This window comes from Cystoisospora suis (assembly GCF_002600585.1).
Source record: "Cystoisospora suis strain Wien I chromosome Unknown contig_542, whole genome shotgun sequence".
NCBI lineage: Eukaryota > Apicomplexa > Conoidasida > Eucoccidiorida > Sarcocystidae > Cystoisospora > Cystoisospora suis.
The window spans coordinates 9,825-26,897 of NW_027153343.1; the positions used below are offsets into that span (position 1 = coordinate 9,825).

Genomic DNA, 17,073 nt, shown 5'->3' on the forward strand with positions numbered 1-17,073 from the left:
AGAAAAAAAGAGAGGTGTCATCTTCTTTTCACATCGTCCGATTTTCTTATCACACTCTGATGACTAAAGAGAGATATCTTACAAAGACGAAGGTCTAGCCAACTCCTCTCCAACCACGGTATCCCTTCTATCACTTTTTTTACTGGAACTTCTTGATTCCTCTCTCTTCTTCTAATCAAAGGGATACTCAGGCAGATGAGGAGCTTCTACGGAAAGAAAGAAACAAGGAAAAAGTCTAAACTGACATCTTTTCGTGGTGCACACTCGAGAACAAGCTTGCCTTTCGACCGCGTGAAGTGCAAAGAAACAAAGCATAAAAGAAAGGCAACGTGTCGTATGTATGAACACTTAGACTTCTTCTTCATTCTCTTTCATAGATGGACAGATACGGAAGACCAAATAACCAAATATCTACTTCTGCCTCTTTCTTTCTTTTGCAGACTTCCTCACTATTGCTTGTGAAGCTCTTACCTAAGATTCCCTCTCCCCGTCTCCTTAGCTCTTTCTCTAAGGAAGTATTTCGTGTGTTGAGCTTGAGATTGTCGAGTTCACGTCTAACTCTTTTACAGAAATCGGTCTGTCTGTCTTCTGGAGTGGTTAGGCTTGAGCTCTCGTGGGGGTGTATCAACAACCCCTCCCTGTGTTTTGAAGCCCTTGTTTCTCTTTCATACTTCATTCTTTTCTCTTTTTCTCTTCGCTCTTCTTTTTTCTCCTCGTTTTCTCAACTTTTTTAACCGTCTTGACACAATCCTTTGTCCTCAGTTAGTAACATCTGACATGGCTAGGTAGCACTACACTTACATCGGTGGCTAGCTGGAGACATCAGTACGCAGCTGGAGACATGACTAGCTAGCTACACACATGACGATCAGAGGTGACGTTTTCCCCTGGCCGTTCTCATGAACAACTACCTCTCTCGCTATCTTTCCTTCGCCCTCCATCTGTAGGAGAGAAAGCTTCCTTCTCCGTCTGAGAGAAAAAGCTCCTTTCTTCCTTTCTGCGAATCTTTCTCTTCCTTCTGCTTCTTCTTCATCTTCACGATACAGAAGAAACGGTTCACCTCTTGATATAAAGAAGTCTTCTTTTACTTTCATCTTGAAAAGACGATCCATGGGATATCCATGGGGAGATAACGATGGAGAAGGTAATGATAAAAAAGAAGAAGGAGAACAAAGTACTACCAATGAAAACACATCATGAAGCCTTTTCCTTATCTCCTTTCTCTTTCTCTTCAACAAGAGTTCAGAGCGTTAAAGATTGATGTATAAAACTGTTACCTCACTTACAAGAAGTCCCATCTATCCTCCCCCCCCTATCTCCTCTTTTTCCAAGTGCAGACCAACCGTGTGCACATGCACTCCGACTATCAGACGTGTCTTCTTCTTCTTCTACCTCTCTTTCTTAGTACATTCTCAGGGAAGACGTTCATCCCCCCGATAAAAAAGGATTGAGATAAGAGGAAGAAGAAAAAGAAGAAGTAGATCTCGCTAAACAAGCAAACAACTCCCATGGAAGAGCCATCACACTCTTACCACACCCGGACGCACACATACACATGTATATACACATACATATGTCTACAAAGATACATGCATATATATATATATGTATATATGTGTGCATGACTGACTATATACATCGCATACACGTATGTGTCTATGTAATAATGAAGAGCAGAAGGAAATAGCTTCTTCGCTTATCTCTTTTCAACATTAAACCACATTGTACATGCGAGTCGAGATACGTACACATATATATTCATGAATAGGTATGTATATATCTACAGATGTTTATACAAATACATATATATATATATTTATAGACATATGTAGACCAAGTGAGATGTCTGAAGACAACCCGTCTCCCCTGTCTACTCCCCTTGACCACTTGTGAATATGATGGTAAGAGAGACAGAGAGATATTTCCTGTACAACTCCAAGGAGAAGCGACTGCTGAAAAGAAAGAGAGAGAGGAATCCCCAGCATTTACTAGGGCTGTTAATCTACACGATTCTCGTACTTTAACCAAGACAACTTGTGATGCATGGGTTACAGAAAGGAAGAAAACACACATGAAAAAGACAGTTGAAGACAGGGAATGAATGAAGATGATGAGTAGACAACCTTTTCGTTCTCCTTCTTCTTTTCTCCCATGAACAAGTCAAAAGTGATCGGGTTTACAAACAGAAGAAGAACCGTAACGAAAGGGAAAAAGAGAGAAGAGATCTCCCTTGTATGAACAGGTGTACATACAGCCCCCTACTACTATCGTATGTATGGAACGGCCTATACACACACGCATGTGGCGTAGTCATAACCGTCCAGAGCAGTCTCTTTGTCTACACAGAGACAAGTATCTTTCGATACAAACAGAGATGTTAGACATCGTATATACATACACATGTACAGAGAGAGAGAGAAAGGAAAGGTTAGACATATCATATACCGTATGAGAGAAACATCTCCGCCTACGGTCGGAAAGACAAGGATCAAAAGACTCGACACATGTTGCAACACGTCTTTCCTTGAGAAACGAACCACGACGGCCCGAGAAAGGAATGAAAATTCTACTTGATTAGGTACAGATCATGATCATGAGGAGTTTTCCTTCTCTTCTTCTCCCCCCTTCGCCTTATATCACAAGCTTCACTTGCCTTCTTTTCACTTCAGTCAAAGACGAAATGAAAGGATGAAAAGAGACAGACACCTATACACACACCTCATACTCCACAGCCCTATTTTCATGCGTATACAGCTAAATAGATCTACAGGTGGACATGTATCTTCAATTGATTTCTCTCTCTCTCTCTGCAGATATATCTAGATAGACACACAGTAAGATACGTGTTTAGAGATACATCCTCTAGCATGTATCTCTAAACACGTATCTTACTGAGTCCAACAGCGGGACTAGCTTTCTCTCGCCTTCTTCTTCTCCTCTTTGGAGAAGGCCATGCGTGCCACATGTAAGCACACTTCATCTCTCGGCAGCGAGCAAGAGAAAGAAGAAGATTGAGAGATCAAATCTTGAGAAGGGTGAATGGGGATTACATCTGAATGATATCTCGATTTTTCTTAAGTAAGTGATGTGTTAAGACAGAAGTTAGATTCTCATTCTGTAGGAAGAACTTGAACTCTTCGAAGTCCACCACCCGATCTTTATTACTATCGACAATCCAACAGAAAGCACATACATGCTGTTGCTCTTCTTCTTTTCTTCTTTTCTTCTCCTCCTGCTCTTGTCGATCTTTCATCTCTCCTTTCTCCGGAGACATCCGCGGTTTCGTCTTCTTCTTCTTCTCTTGATGGTAGTAGACATTCTTTTCTCCTGTGTTTGGGAGGTATCCTGTCCCCTGCTGAATCGGTTGTCCCGAGGCTCCATCGATGATCGACCATGACGTGATGGTCGCCGCCAGATTTCTTGTTTCTTCGATGGAAAGGGATCGATCACTATCTTTATCAAAGAAAGAAAAGAGGAGCGAAGAATTGATATGGAGATCTTCTTTCTCTAAGAGAAAAGCGACTTCATTCAAATCGAAAAAGGCATCATCGTCGAGATCGCATGCATGCAGACGTCCATCCATATCGATATCTAGCAATCGACGAAACAGCTCAACTTCCTTCATCTTCGATAAGACAACAGAGATAACGACATCTTCTTCTTTCTTTCTCTCGGCCTTATTCAGCTTTTCTCCTTCTTCTTCTTCCTGAGGAGTTGTCTTGGGGTTCTCCTTTCTCTCCCGATGCTCCCCAGCCTTGAGAGGAGAAGAAGAAGGAAAGAGAATCTGTCTGACTCTCTCTTCTGCGCCAGGAGCTAGCGAGATAGAAAGATCCTCTGTAGAAGAAGAAGAAGACGACGACGGGACAAGTAGATCGAGAAAGAGATGTCTTTGACTATCATGAAAGAGACGATAAAGAGATATTTCTGAGAGGAAAGGAAGATGGGCCCTAAGTGCATGAGATATCTCCATTTTTAAAAGAGAAATCTGCTCTTCATGAATCTCTCTTATAGCTGTGTGTATCGCCTTGTACGACATCTTAGATCGATATATTGATGGCCGGTTTCTCCTACTCCGTCGATGACTGGAGCGAAAAGCTTCTTCTTCTTTTCTGACTCTCCTTCTAGGATCTTCTTGTTCATGCTGAGAAACGCGAGCCAACTCTTCTTCTTCTTCATGAAGATGGTGGTCTCTTTTCTCGGGAGAAAGAGAAAGAGTCGGAAAGAAACCTTGTAAGAGATCAACGATAAACTCTTCTTCCTCCTCCTCCTCACTTCTTCTTCCTTGTCTTCTATCTCTGTTCCTCTTCGTTGACGAAGAAGAAGCGGCATCACCCATCGAAGCTCCTTCATTGAAAAGAGAGAAAGAAGAAGACATGTCCGAAGGCAGAAAGGAAAGAAGATCGCCTCGTTCTTCTTCTTCTTCTCCTCTTGCCGGTCTTACTCTCTTTTCATATTGATGTGATAAGAAGAGAAGATAAAGAGAAGTGTTCATATAGCTTTCCGAGCTCTGAAAGTTCGTAAAGAGGGTGAAGAATTCGCCTTCATGTAAGGCTCCGTCTACATCGAGGTCGAAGTACTCGAGAATCTCTGACGAAAATCTTCGATCTAAAGAAGAGAAAGGAGAGAGCTTCGAAGGACGCTGAACAGTCTCTCTCTCTTCTTCTCTCCCCGTCGTGGCGGCGGAGAAAGAAGAGAAGGGAGAAGACGAAGAGGAAGAAGAGGAAACATCATCATCTTCTTCTTCTTCCCTGTGCAGAGACTTCCCCGACTTCTTGAAGATGACGTTTAAGAGAGGAAGAAGCTCATCCGAATCAATCAAGCCATCGTCATTTCGATCTGTCTTGCGAAAAAGATAAAGAAGAGGATCCTTCTCTTGATGGAACTTCTTGTTTGCTTCTTCTTCTTCTCCTCCTCCTCCTCCTCCTGCTCCTGAGAAACGATACGAGACCAACACGTCGGAGGTTACATCTCCAGAAAAAGCCGAGTCATCTCTTTCTTCGTGATCCTTGGGAGAAAAGGAAGAAGAGAAAGAAGAAGAAGAGCAGTTGCCTTTCTTCAGACACGAAGAAGCGTCGATTGCATGGAGAGGATCAACAGAGTCGACGCGCAAGCCGCTTGTCTTCTTATCGATGTTCTTTGAAGAAGAAGACTTGGGTTCTTTGCTAGGCGTTGATGAGGGAGAGGAATGAGGAGGAAAGGAAGAAGAAGAAGGAATAGCGGAAGAAAAGTTAGGTGGGGTTCCCGAGGAGGGAGAAGAAGAAGAAGACGACGATGAGGAAATTTCAGGTGGAGACAGAAGGGATAGAAGGAAGTTGTCATCTTGCTTGACATACGGATAAGAAGCAGCAAAGGAAGAACGAAAGAGACAGAAGAAAAAGAAGATAAAGGAAAAGGGGAAAATAGATGCCGTCGACATCGTGGACAGGGAAGAAAAGGGAAGATGAATGAAGTAATGAAAAAGAAGATGAAAGAAGACGACGAAAGAAAAGGAGATATAACACCGACAACAGAAAAAAGAAGTTTACGAGGTCAAGAGAGATATGAAAAGAGATATGTTCTCCTATATCTCTTCCTCTCTATATGTATGCTGTACAGACGACCTTCGCTTGATATGATACGATGGAATGAAGATAGGCAAAGAAAAGGAAGGAGGAGGGAATGAGAAAGAAAAAGACAAGTCTTGAAGGGAGAAACGTCCACAGGAGAGACAGAAGGAAGAAAGAGGGAGGAAAGGGAAAACGGGAGAAAAAGGAGAAGGAGGAAAACGACGCTCGAGTGAAAAAATCTTCTTGGCTCTCCAGGTGTACATACACCCGGAGTGTTGTCGTGCGGCTGCTTGGTAATCGTATGATAGCGATGGTGTCGTTACACGTCGTGAACTCCTCTTCTTCACTTTATCTTTTATACTTATTGAAAGACAAAAAACTTCTTCCTCTCCTTCTCAATTCCACTCCTCCTTCACACGAGCAGAGAGGACCTGACGATCAAAGCTAGCCCTCTCCTTTATGCTTTTCTTCATAGGGTCGTCGCGAGTTGCCTTGCCTAGATGTGTCTCAATGAAAGGAAGAAGAGGCGTTTTTCTCTCGCCTCTCCGCCTTGTTTTTCTTCTTTCTCCTCCTCTTGTCTCCTTTTACAATGAGATCCTCTTCGATGGAAATGAAGAGAAATGCAAGGGGGGGGAAGATAAACGACACAAGAAACTGGATGAACAAGAGACAAACACTTCAGTGAAGAGAACAAGGGAGGAAAGGAGAAAAGAAAGAGAGAAAGAGAGAAAGAAAAAAGGAAGGAATAAAAGTTCTCTTTGGAGGACTTGCTTGTTTCTCGTGTAGTCGTGTTATGAGTGAGCTCCGTCCCTCTCCCCGAAGACTTGTCGCTAGGTCGATTGCGACCAGTCGGTCGATCGATACACCTCACCGCACACAGACTCGAGAGGAAAGCTCATGCGTGAAAATTTCAAAAGGAAAGGCGACACACCTCATCTTCTTTCTTCAAATGCGCTTATCCGGAAAGCAAAAGAGAGATGAAGAGGGTGAGAGGAAAGAAAAAGTCTACCAACTCAAAAAAAAGACAATCGACATTTCATCGGAGGGAGTAGCATCGAAGTTGATCATCATGGTGGTATGTGTGTAGCAGCCCTACTACTACGATTACTACCAGCCACGTATTGGTGGATAGTTATCTTGCGAGGGTAGTTGTGAGCTCCCTGGAGGTGTACGATAGCAAATATGGCTCTCTGTTCCTCTCACCTTAAAGGAGGAAAAGTATCCATAGAAGACCAAAAGGAGATCTTCATCAATGAAAGGAAGGTATAAAAGAAAGCAGAAGGTGAACGGAAAAAGCGACAAGAAAAACAGAACGGACATGATTGATAACACTCTCGTCTCTTCGCTTGATAAGAACCCCAGCAACCCTTTTACGTCCATGAACTCACATACCCACTACTACTCCGATAGCCACCGAAGCAAACAGCTAGCTCTTCTCTCCGTCGCTTCCCCTACACCTCTTGTCCTTCCTCCTGACCTCCGTCCTTCTTCTCTTTCTTCGTCCCTATCCCGGGCTGTTTCGAAAAAAAGCCAATCAACCATCGCGACAACATGCGGTGGTGGTGGCCGACGTGACGTAGTGCGAAGGAATTGTGGTTTCATTGGCTAGCTACATTCTGCGTATATAAGCCGAGCCCGTGGAGTAGACCAAGAGGAAGAAAGATCAGCGACGGACTATGAGGAGATGAAAGTCAAGATATTCAGTATGAAAGTCGGGTGTATAGTGAATGGTATATTCCTACGGTTTCGTTATGTGAGAGATGTGGAGTTTCGGAGAAGGTTTGTTTTCTCTAGAGGGAGCTGTAGGATTACATGGGAGACAAATCGACGAAAGGTCGTACTCACTGTCGATACCGCGATACGGAGGGAGATAGGAGATATTTGTTTGTCCATATCGATGCTAGCTTGCTTGGTGGTCGTGGTTGTGGCTGTTGTGGCGATAAAAAGAACATGACAAAGAGAAGGGACAATTTCCCCTTTTTGCATGAAAGATAAACTTCGAGGAAAAAGCAACATCTCTCTTTTAGATTTCAAGTCCTCAAAGGGTGTTTCCCGGAGATTTGGATGAAGTCTTGACCTTATCGTCGGGTGTATGTACACCTGAGCAAGATTTCGGCAGCTTTAAGTTCCTCTTCTTTCATAGTGATCAAGAACTCTCTTTGCTCCGTCCAGATTTTTGATTTCCCCCGTTTTTCATGCATTTCATCTTCGAGTGTTTAGACAGTTCTGGTCATTTTCCCCTTCCTCGTTTTCTCCTTCACCCTTTTCACTCCGCTATTTCCGCAGGTTCTGATTCCTCTGTTTCAGTCATTCATTTAGCTCTTTTCTTCCTACCCGTCATTCGCATCGTTTGTACCGGGCGTTCACCTCAGAGAAGTCTTTTTTTCTACTAGCTTATCTACTTATTGTATCGTCTCAGTCGGGCCAATCTCTCTCTTCCTGTCTTTCTTCTTCTGCACGGAAGAAGCGTCGATACTTGGGTCGCTTCCCCGTTCATCAACTGTCGATTACCTTGGTCTTGTCTGAAGGTTTCTCTCCTTCTTCGTTTTCTTTTAACCATTTCTCTCCATTCCAAGGAAGATCTATTTCATTTAAAGCCTCTTGTCTCTTCCTCTACATCAGCTGAGAACTAGGGATTCTGGTAATCTTCTTCGCTTTTCTTTTTCTCTAGGCCCCAAGTTCGATAAGGAGAGAGTGTAAGATATTGCGTTACTGTTAAAGGCGCTTTTCCTTCTCTTCGATTTTTCCTTCTTCTTTTCACCTGTTTTCTTTGAGAGATATGACGGTCTTCTCACTGGATCGTTACAGGTGAAGAATTTCAGAAAGGGAGAAAGTTTTGCCGAGGGGTGATTCCCGCTGCGTCGAAGATGGCTTGTCTCAGGTGTACATACACCTGATTGTTTGTAGGATTTCCTTTTGACACCACCACATTTGCCGGAACGTGCATCCTACGAAAGACCAGATCCTCTCTTTCTCTTTCTCACAGACATCAGACTTTCTTTTCATTCGCTTCTCTCTTCTTTTCCTCTATTTCTCATCTTATAAGCTGTCCTTCTTGCGCCGTAGGGAGTTGTTGTTCTTCGCCACTCGGAGACTTCACAAATCTTCTTCTTACCTTTTCATTCTCCTTCCTTTCCTCACAGCAACCTTTCTATTTCATGATGGGAGGGATAGATCCCATCTTAAGGAATGGCATGCATATGCCGTTCACGAAAGGCCGTCGGCCTATCTCCATGATGATGGTGATGGTGACAGGTCTATGTCTGGTGTATGTACACCTGCTTAATGTTGTAGAAGATGCGACGTTTTCTTTCAAGTCTTTTCCTATCAAGGTATTTCCTGTATCGGCACTAAGTCATAGAGGACAACAGACAGCTTTGAATGGGGTTCAGATGGAGCTGAAGTTATCTGACGATGATGAGAAGGAAGAACCTATGCCCTCGCCTTTATACTCCGAAGGGGACTGTACTTATCCTGGAGATACACCATTTGAAAAAGTAAGTTCGAAGAAAAAGGAGATTTCTCTCTCTCCAGGGATAGAAACGACTCGTTTCTTCTTCTTTTGTTCCTCACGTCGTCTTCCTTTCCTCTCCGAAAACATTATCTTCCTTCTGCCGGTCTTAGTGACACTTTCTTTCCGTCTTTCCCTCTATCTATATATAGATATATATGTATATATAGAGAGTATACGCATACATCTATATATATCTATATATAGATATATAGATATCTCTCTCTATATATCTTTCTGTATACAGATGGATCGATATCGTGATCGAGGGAGAGAAAGCGTCTGCTCGTCTGTCTTCCTGTGCGCGCTTCCACATGTGTATGGGGCCTTTCTGCCTATAGACGTATGTCTACTTTGCAGATCGTTAAAGAAAATTTCTTCTTATCCTACCCATGCCGTTGTAGTTTCTGTCGGAGAAGGTTCTTTGCTTCATCTCTCTTTTGATCTTTTCTGTTGGGAATACGGAAGCTGTCGCTAACTTGAGCTTGCCGAGAAGACAGGGAATCTTTCTCTTTTGTCTCTTGCAACACTCGCTCCTTGGCAGAAACAGAGCCATCAATTTCCTTTATTGTTCTTTTTCTCCTTTCTAAGCACGGTACTGGATACAGCGAGGCAAAAGACAAACCGTCTCGAGGTTACACACCTCTACTGGGTCGCGACACAGTAGACGTTATAGACGAGTGTGATGACTACTATTATTCTATCGGACTTTCATTATGCTTCCCGTTCCGTAGATGGATGTGTAGTAGGAATGTTCCTTTTGAAGGTCACAACGCGGCTCGGGTTGGCATACTGGGAGTTGGTCCTCTTGTTTGAGATGTGCATCACATAGTCCGGAGGAAATCCGTGTTGTTTTGGGGTGTACGTACACTTGATTGGGGTGTATGTACACGTGACTGGAGTGCATGTACACCTGGTTGGGATGTATGTACACTTGATCGGGGTGTATGTGCACTCGACGGTACGTGTGCATGTAAGTTGCTTTCAGGCTCTGTCGTGACCCACTTTTTCTTTTGTTTGATTTATTATTTTCCTGGGCTCTTTTTTCAGGTTATTTCACGGCCACAGATAGAGAGTTTCTTAGCCAAGGCACCAGCCCCTGTTACTTACCGGGGACTTCTACAGTCTACCGAAGTTGCCGCGGCGATACACAAGGATATCTCCTGCGCTGTCCAAGCTCATAAAGGATTCAAAGAGTTCTGCAATACTTCTTGTAAGAAAGAGAAGACGCTTTCACGTTGCTTTCTTGATTTTGATACACTCATCAAGCAATCGCTGCGTCAGTATCTCTACTACATATTCATACATGTCTATGTATGTAAGTATATATGTAGATATAGATAGGTAGGTTATATGGGTCGTATGGAAGAATGAATTCTGCACTGGTCATAACGGGTACTAGTGCAAAACAGGACTCCTGTTTGCGCCTATCCGAATGAGTCGCATGGCACTTTCTTCTCAATACTGCCGATACATGCGGATATGATGGATCAGACGGTCTTGTTTCGTTTCTGTCTCTATATATATGTATATATATATATACATCTATATATGTATGCTGAAAGGAGATTTCAGGGAGGGGAGGCTTGTCATAGAACTTATAGAAAGTGCCGTAAGGATTGTCAACTCTGTCGTGGTGTATACAAGACTGTATTCTGGGGATGTATCATCGTCAGGCTGGGAGAAGGGATGGTATCAATCAAAACACTACGTATGCATTCAGAGAACGGAACGTTAGGTTTTGCCGTGGCTTCCCGCATCGACGTGTACGTGTATGTCTGTCTATTCGTGCATATGTTCATCTGCACATGAGGGCTATTCATATATCGCTGTATCATCTTTTAGAAGAGGTATATTTATTCAGCGCACGGGAAGAGAAACAAAGCACTCCGTTTGTTTCAGACGAGGAAAGGGAGATGTATGTAAGCTTTCTCTATTAACCTATTCATTCGACCACCCTGTCGGCTTTCTCTATTCTTCTAGACTGTATGTACGTCAGGCTTCGTGTGCTGTTCTCCTTCTGTGTTTCTTTTCCTCTTCGTTTCTTCTTTTTAGCGAAAGACTCGGATGAAGAGAATGCCTTCGTGAATCTTGTTGAATGCCTCGCTTTCCTTTCTCATACTTTCGTCCATACAAACTTCTGGACAGAGTTCGAAGATACCGACACGAACCGGTATGTCGTTTCTCGTAGACTGAGCAAATATGTACAAGTGTAGATGTACTCATGTGTATACGTGTATGTATAGTGCAACACACACCCGTACGTGTATGTCTCTATGAAACCGTATGTCCGTCAAGCAGATATGTGTGCCATGGCGCCTGCCCAACAGTATAGTTAGATAAAGATAGACAGATAGATTAAGGACAGATAGATAGATTAAAGGTAGGTAGATAGATATATAAGTCTCTTTCATCTGTATATGTGCGTGTGCTCCAAAGAGACTGAGACTTCTGCCAAGCATTCATGTCGTCGCTGTCTCAGGGTGATAGTAGGACTAGAAGTAGTCCTAGAGTTTAGACTTTACAGCTCTTTCATTGCCTTTATGCAGAACTGCACTTCTCTTGGGAATTGCCGCATCTCCCACGTCAAAGGGTATATCCGTATATAACCCTTCACATCTCTGTGATATTCAAGAGAGCAGCACAGCGTCTCTCGTTGTTTGTCTCAAAGTTCTTCTGACCAGGAAAAGCAAAAGACGGAGTGTATATATGGTCTGAAGCTCTCGCCCTGCATCGTCTCTCTCTATGTATATCTGTCTAAGCATATATACACGTGTATGTGCGTATCGGCGTGTTCTTTGGTGGTATATGTGTCTATTGGTTTGGAGACACCAAGAGACAGAGATGTGGTTTTTCTTTGAATAGGATGTTTTCCATGAAGGGAGATGACGGGTGAATTTTCCTTCTTTCTTCTCAGGGAGTGTCATGCCTCGGATAAGTATCCGTGCGGATCCGCTGCAGCATCCTATCATGGTCGAGGTGCCTTGAAGGTAAAAAGAGATAGATAGTAGATCGATTAAAGGTAGATAGATCGATCGATCAAAGATAGATAGATAGGTCGATCAAAGATAGATAGATAGATAGGTCGATCAAAGATAGATAGATAGGTCGATCAAAGATAGATAGATAGATCGATCAAAGATAGATAGATAGATCGACGGTAGATAGGTGGATGAGATGACGAAGTTTGCGGGGTGCGGGTCTATATCGTGGAGAGTGAGCTTGGAGTGGTCTGCAGCTGTACGTGCATCTGTATGTTTTGGAAGGAAGCTATAGCAGAATGATGATCGCGTAGAGAAATGTCGGTAGAGATAAGATGATTCTTATATCCTGTATGAGAGCAGAACGACTGGAAGCATATACGTCTCTTGCGTTTCTTCTCGCTGTGTCTGTTTCAAGTCAGAACAGGTCGTAAAACTTTTACGAACTTATAAGAGTTTCTCTTCGTTTCTTCCTCTTCTTCATCTCTCTCTTCGAGCCAGCATTATCATCCCTATCTGCTTTCCTCTCTCTCTTCTTCTTCTATCTTGTTTGTCTCTGCTTCTTCTTCTGTAAAGACACGCAAGGAGGAAGATGGTAGTGTGATAGACTTGGACGCATCTTTTCTAGAGAATTTGCCTTCGTGGATTTCCTATCTTTCTTCAGAAAATGAGAAAGGAGTCTCTTCAAGTTCATCTTTATCTTCCAAGTTGATATTCATTGCTTTCACAGCGCCTTGGTGTCATCATTGTCGGGCTCTGTATACACCGTTCGTGCATGCATCTCAGGTGTATAGACACCGGATCAAACAGATACGAGATGCACGAGAAAGTGTGATTTCTTCTCTGCGTCTTCAGCATGAAAGAGACATTAAGCACCTCGAAGAAAGAGCTGATCTTCTCGAGAAGAATCTTATGAATTATCAAGTCAAGAAGGATCCCAACACAAAGGACGATGGAGAAAGAAGTCGCCAAGAAGGAGAGAAAAGAACAGAAGAAGAAATCGAGAATGAGAGAGAGATATCCTCTTTAGAGCAGACATATATTCAAGGGAAACAAGATGTGCTAACGATGAAGAGAAAATTTAGAGAAGAAGAAGAAAGATTAATGAAAAGTCACACCGGACATCTCTATGCTAATATTCTCTTCGTAAGGTTCGATTGTTTTCAAGATGAAAGAAGTAGAGCTATCTGTCAGAAGAACTTTAGCATTGATCGATACCCGACTCTCCTTCTTCTTTCTATTGACACGTTTTCTTTCCTTCTGCAAAACAATGTGAAAGATAGATCTTCTCTTATCTCCATGCTATCTTCACAAGAAAAGAAAGATACAGAACCTTATAAGAGTACTTCGTCGAGGGAGACACCTTTCTTTCTAGAAAAGTTCTCACCTCATCGACCGCGGACATCTGAATCGATTGTCGATTTCCTTTTGAAAGCGACAGTCCATGAGAGATCCTCTTCAATGTCTTCTTACGACTTTACTTCGGGAAAGAGAATTGAAGAGGAGGGAGAAGACAAGAAGACGAAAAAGAATGATGTATTAAGCTGGATAGAAAATTACTTTCGCAATACACCTGTGAGAGAGATTCTAGGGACAAACGAGTTAGATGTTCTACTCTATTCTCCTCCGATTGTCACGTCGAGTGTCTCCTTTGTTATGTGCATCGATCTCCCTCAGATCATCGAGTCCCACAGAAGAAAACTCAGCACATCTTCCTCTTCATCCTTACCACCCTCTTCTTCTTCTTCATCTTCGTCTTTATCGACAAGTTCAGAAAACAGACAAGAGAAATCTGAAGAAGATTCTCATGCAGCTCAGAGTTCCATGAGTATCGATATTGAGCAAGTGAGAGAATCGATTGAGATCTTCATCGATGCAGCCGTGAAGAATCGATATGAACATCTCTTTTTCTACTCATATGATCCAAGCGTATGTTTATCTCAGATCTCGAGTGTCTATAGAGACATTGAAGAAGAATTAATCTCTCATATCAACGATGTAGAAACTCCTGCTTCCTCTTCGTCTCTCTTAAAAGAAATTTCTATGGAAATGCGAAGATGCGCCCTAGAGCCTGATAGGACAACCCATGAATCTCCCTTCTTCTCTCCTTTACTTATCACATCTTTTCAGCCTGTCGGATCCCACGAAGGCGGAGAAGAAGAAGAGGAAGAAAGACGACGTCAGGGTGAGAGAGCAAGAGAGAGATTCTATCAAAGACAGACAAATCGACTGAAGGCCTTCAAATCGATTGTCGAACAGATCGCTCGAGATCACTTCAAAACTCACTTACTTCACTCTTCACTCCAACAGCATCGACGTCGGAATCGACTGTGCTCCTATTTCTTTGAAGAACTCAGCTCGGTTCTCAGTCCCACATTTTATCTCACTCCTCTTTCTTCTTCTCCTCTTTCTTCTTCTTCTTCTTCTCTTTTTTCTTCTTCTTTGATTGCTTTCTTAGACTACTATAGAGTTCCAGTTTTTCCTTGGGTGAATCAGGAGAGTTTTACGAAGCTTCGATCATCGACGTCTCCTCGATTTCTGATTCTTATAGCCATCGATACTTCGATACTCACGTGGCTAGGCAAGCAGAATTTTGTGAGTCTATCAAGTGTATTGGTCAGATCTTTAGAGAGATTGAAGAGAGGAAAATGGCTAAAAGAATTGAAACAAAGAAAGATAGACGGACGAGTCGGAGAGAATCTTTCTACACAAAGACATTCTACCGCTCGATTGCATGTGTCTGAGAAAGGAGAAGAAGAAGAGAGAAAGATCGACAAGAATAGAAGAAGAGAGTTGCCTAGAGAGATGATAGAAGAAGACGATTTGGTTCTACGCAATTCTCTGTTTGCCTATAATGAAGGCGATGAGAAGAAGGGAAGGACAACAGATAAAGAAGAAGAAGAGAGAGAAGAAGATCTTTCTTGGATGCCTACAGATGAGAATGAACTGAGTGCACTTCTTTACTTTGAGAAGGTCTGGAAGATCATGAAAGTTACGAGGTTTGTGAATTCTCAGCAGTATCGTAAACATCTTTCATCTTCTCTTCAGAATGCTAGGAGAAAGGCAATTTCGAGTGAAGATATGAATGAGAAAGATTCTCCTGAGAGAAACAAGAAAGAGATGTGTCAGGCATCTATAGGAGGAGATGTGGAAAGGCATGCTGGAGAGATGAGAGAAGAGAAGCTCTTCAAAGGAGAAAGAAGAGAAGCAGCGGAATGCGTGAATGAAAAGACACAAGAAGACGATGATGAAACAATAGAAGAAGAAGACGAAAGAGGCATGGATTTCGTGATAGGAATAGTGGATGGTTTACTGTTTTCCAATTCACTAAGAGACTCTTACGGTGTATATACACCTGAAGATCTTCCTGCTGTTATAGGTCTCGATCCTTTTCCGCCTTCATCCAACCGTGAGAGGAGAGGAGAAAGAAGCTATGACCAAGGAAAAGAAGACGACTTCTCATTCATCCTCTCTGAAAACGACAGAGGAGATGAACAGAAAGATTCTTCTTCTTCTTATCCTTCTCCTTCTTTATCTCCACCGAAGTTCTATCGAGATCGAAGAAGACTAACCATCGACAATCTGTTTGAAGGTCTCGATCTTTTAAGAAAGAGAGAAATCCGTGGCCAGATAGAAGGAGAAGATGAAGAAGAAGAAGAGCATTCACAAGGATTCTTCAGATTGGTAGCAAGAATGAAGAGACATTTCAAGAAATGGCTACGACAGACTTACCGTGAAGCTAATGAATCCTGGCCGAACTTTATTCGTATCTTATTTGGTTTTTTTTCTTTCTTCCTTCTTCTCCTCACTTCAGCGATTCTTTTCCTTCATTCGCTATGCTCTTCTTCTTCTTCACAAGAAGACCAGAGAGACGAAGAGGAAGATGAAGAGACAGAAGAGTCAAGTGAGCTCGATGACGAAGAAAGTAGCAGCAGGAGTGGTGGTAGCTCAGGAGAAGAAGAAGGAGAGGTATGGAAAAAGAAGAAGCAATTGACGGTGGAAGATGTTAAGAGAAGAGCTGAAAGAATGCTAAGAAAAAGAAGATAAAGAAGAGAGGGCTAGCTAGGGAGGAAGACGAGAAAAGAGGAGAACAAGAAGAGCAAGAAGAAAAGAAAGGAGGTTCAGTCTCCTCTGAAACAAGAAGATGAACAGAAGCAAGGCGAGTGATGACAGGTCTTTTGTCAGGTGTTAGGCATGAAGACTTTTCTCTTTCTCTTCTCGAGAAAAAACGTCGTAAATTCCCTTCTTTTTGGGGTGTCTTCACGCATAACAGAAACAAAGATACTAAGGGGTGTGTATGGATATCATCTGCCTGTCTACATATGTGGCGATACACGTATGCAGGTGCATGTGTATGACGTATGTGAGTTCAGACTAGGGCTCCATACATACATACATATCTATCTGGTTAGGCGCTATTCTCTTCTCTCTTTTTGTCGTCTACAGCTTTGTATGGCTTTGATCCTTCATTCGTCAAAGAATGAAAAAAAAGACATTTTACCTCCACAGAATAATCTATCTCCTCTTCGTTGTATGATCGCTGCACACACCTCCATCTATGTGTGTAGATTTATGTATCGACTGACAAATAGCATGTCCATGTGTGTTAACACGTTTTATGAGGTGTATATACACCATCAACGCTTTATTAAGAGAGCCATGCTTGTACATGTCCTTGTCCTACAAGGGGAATGGATAAAGAGCTCCTCGATCTACAGTAAGACTTCAAACCGTCGGGTGTTAAAGTGTATCGAAAAAAAGGCAGAGAAATCGTCTTTCTTCGCGAAATGTCTCTTTCGGAATGGATACATCAGTCTGTTCAACCCGAGACTAGATACCCTGCTGTGCGTACACCGCGTGACTCTGCCTTCTGTATAGGAAGCAGACGCCGTAGTGGGTCTTTCTCTCTTCTTCCTCATTTTTCTTAGAGTAAAGATCCATTATGGTTTGCAAGAAGCGGAAGACTTTAGAGCTTCCTCCAAAATTCTCTTTTCTCTTCTTGACGATTCGCTCTTTCTCTAGCTCCTTTCTCGCC

At 42.6% G+C, this 17,073-nt stretch overlaps 2 protein-coding genes across 2 annotated transcripts; one reads left to right on the forward strand and one right to left on the reverse strand.

The window, feature by feature from the left end:
• Positions 1-1,049: 1,049 nt before the first annotated feature.
• Positions 1,050-7,211, reverse strand: CSUI_001365 (ef hand domain-containing protein). The gene is made up of 2 exons (XM_068061571.1): positions 6,750-7,211; positions 1,050-6,222 (listed from the first exon to the last, which is right to left on the reverse strand). Exon 2 carries the CDS (start codon positions 5,414-5,416, stop codon positions 3,047-3,049), a length of 2,370 nt encoding a protein of 789 aa, XP_067926448.1. The 5' UTR covers positions 5,417-6,222; positions 6,750-7,211; the 3' UTR covers positions 1,050-3,046.
• CSUI_001366 (chitinase-like protein clp1) lies at positions 6,996-16,085 on the forward strand (the record flags this gene model as incomplete). The annotated part of the gene is made up of 5 exons (XM_068061572.1): positions 6,996-9,043; positions 10,108-10,270; positions 11,113-11,230; positions 11,975-12,047; positions 12,615-16,085. The coding sequence occupies exons 1-5, from the start codon at positions 8,705-8,707 to the stop codon at positions 16,083-16,085; spliced, it is 4,164 nt and encodes a 1,387-aa protein (XP_067926449.1). The 5' UTR covers positions 6,996-8,704.
• Positions 16,086-17,073: the final 988 nt, after the last annotated feature.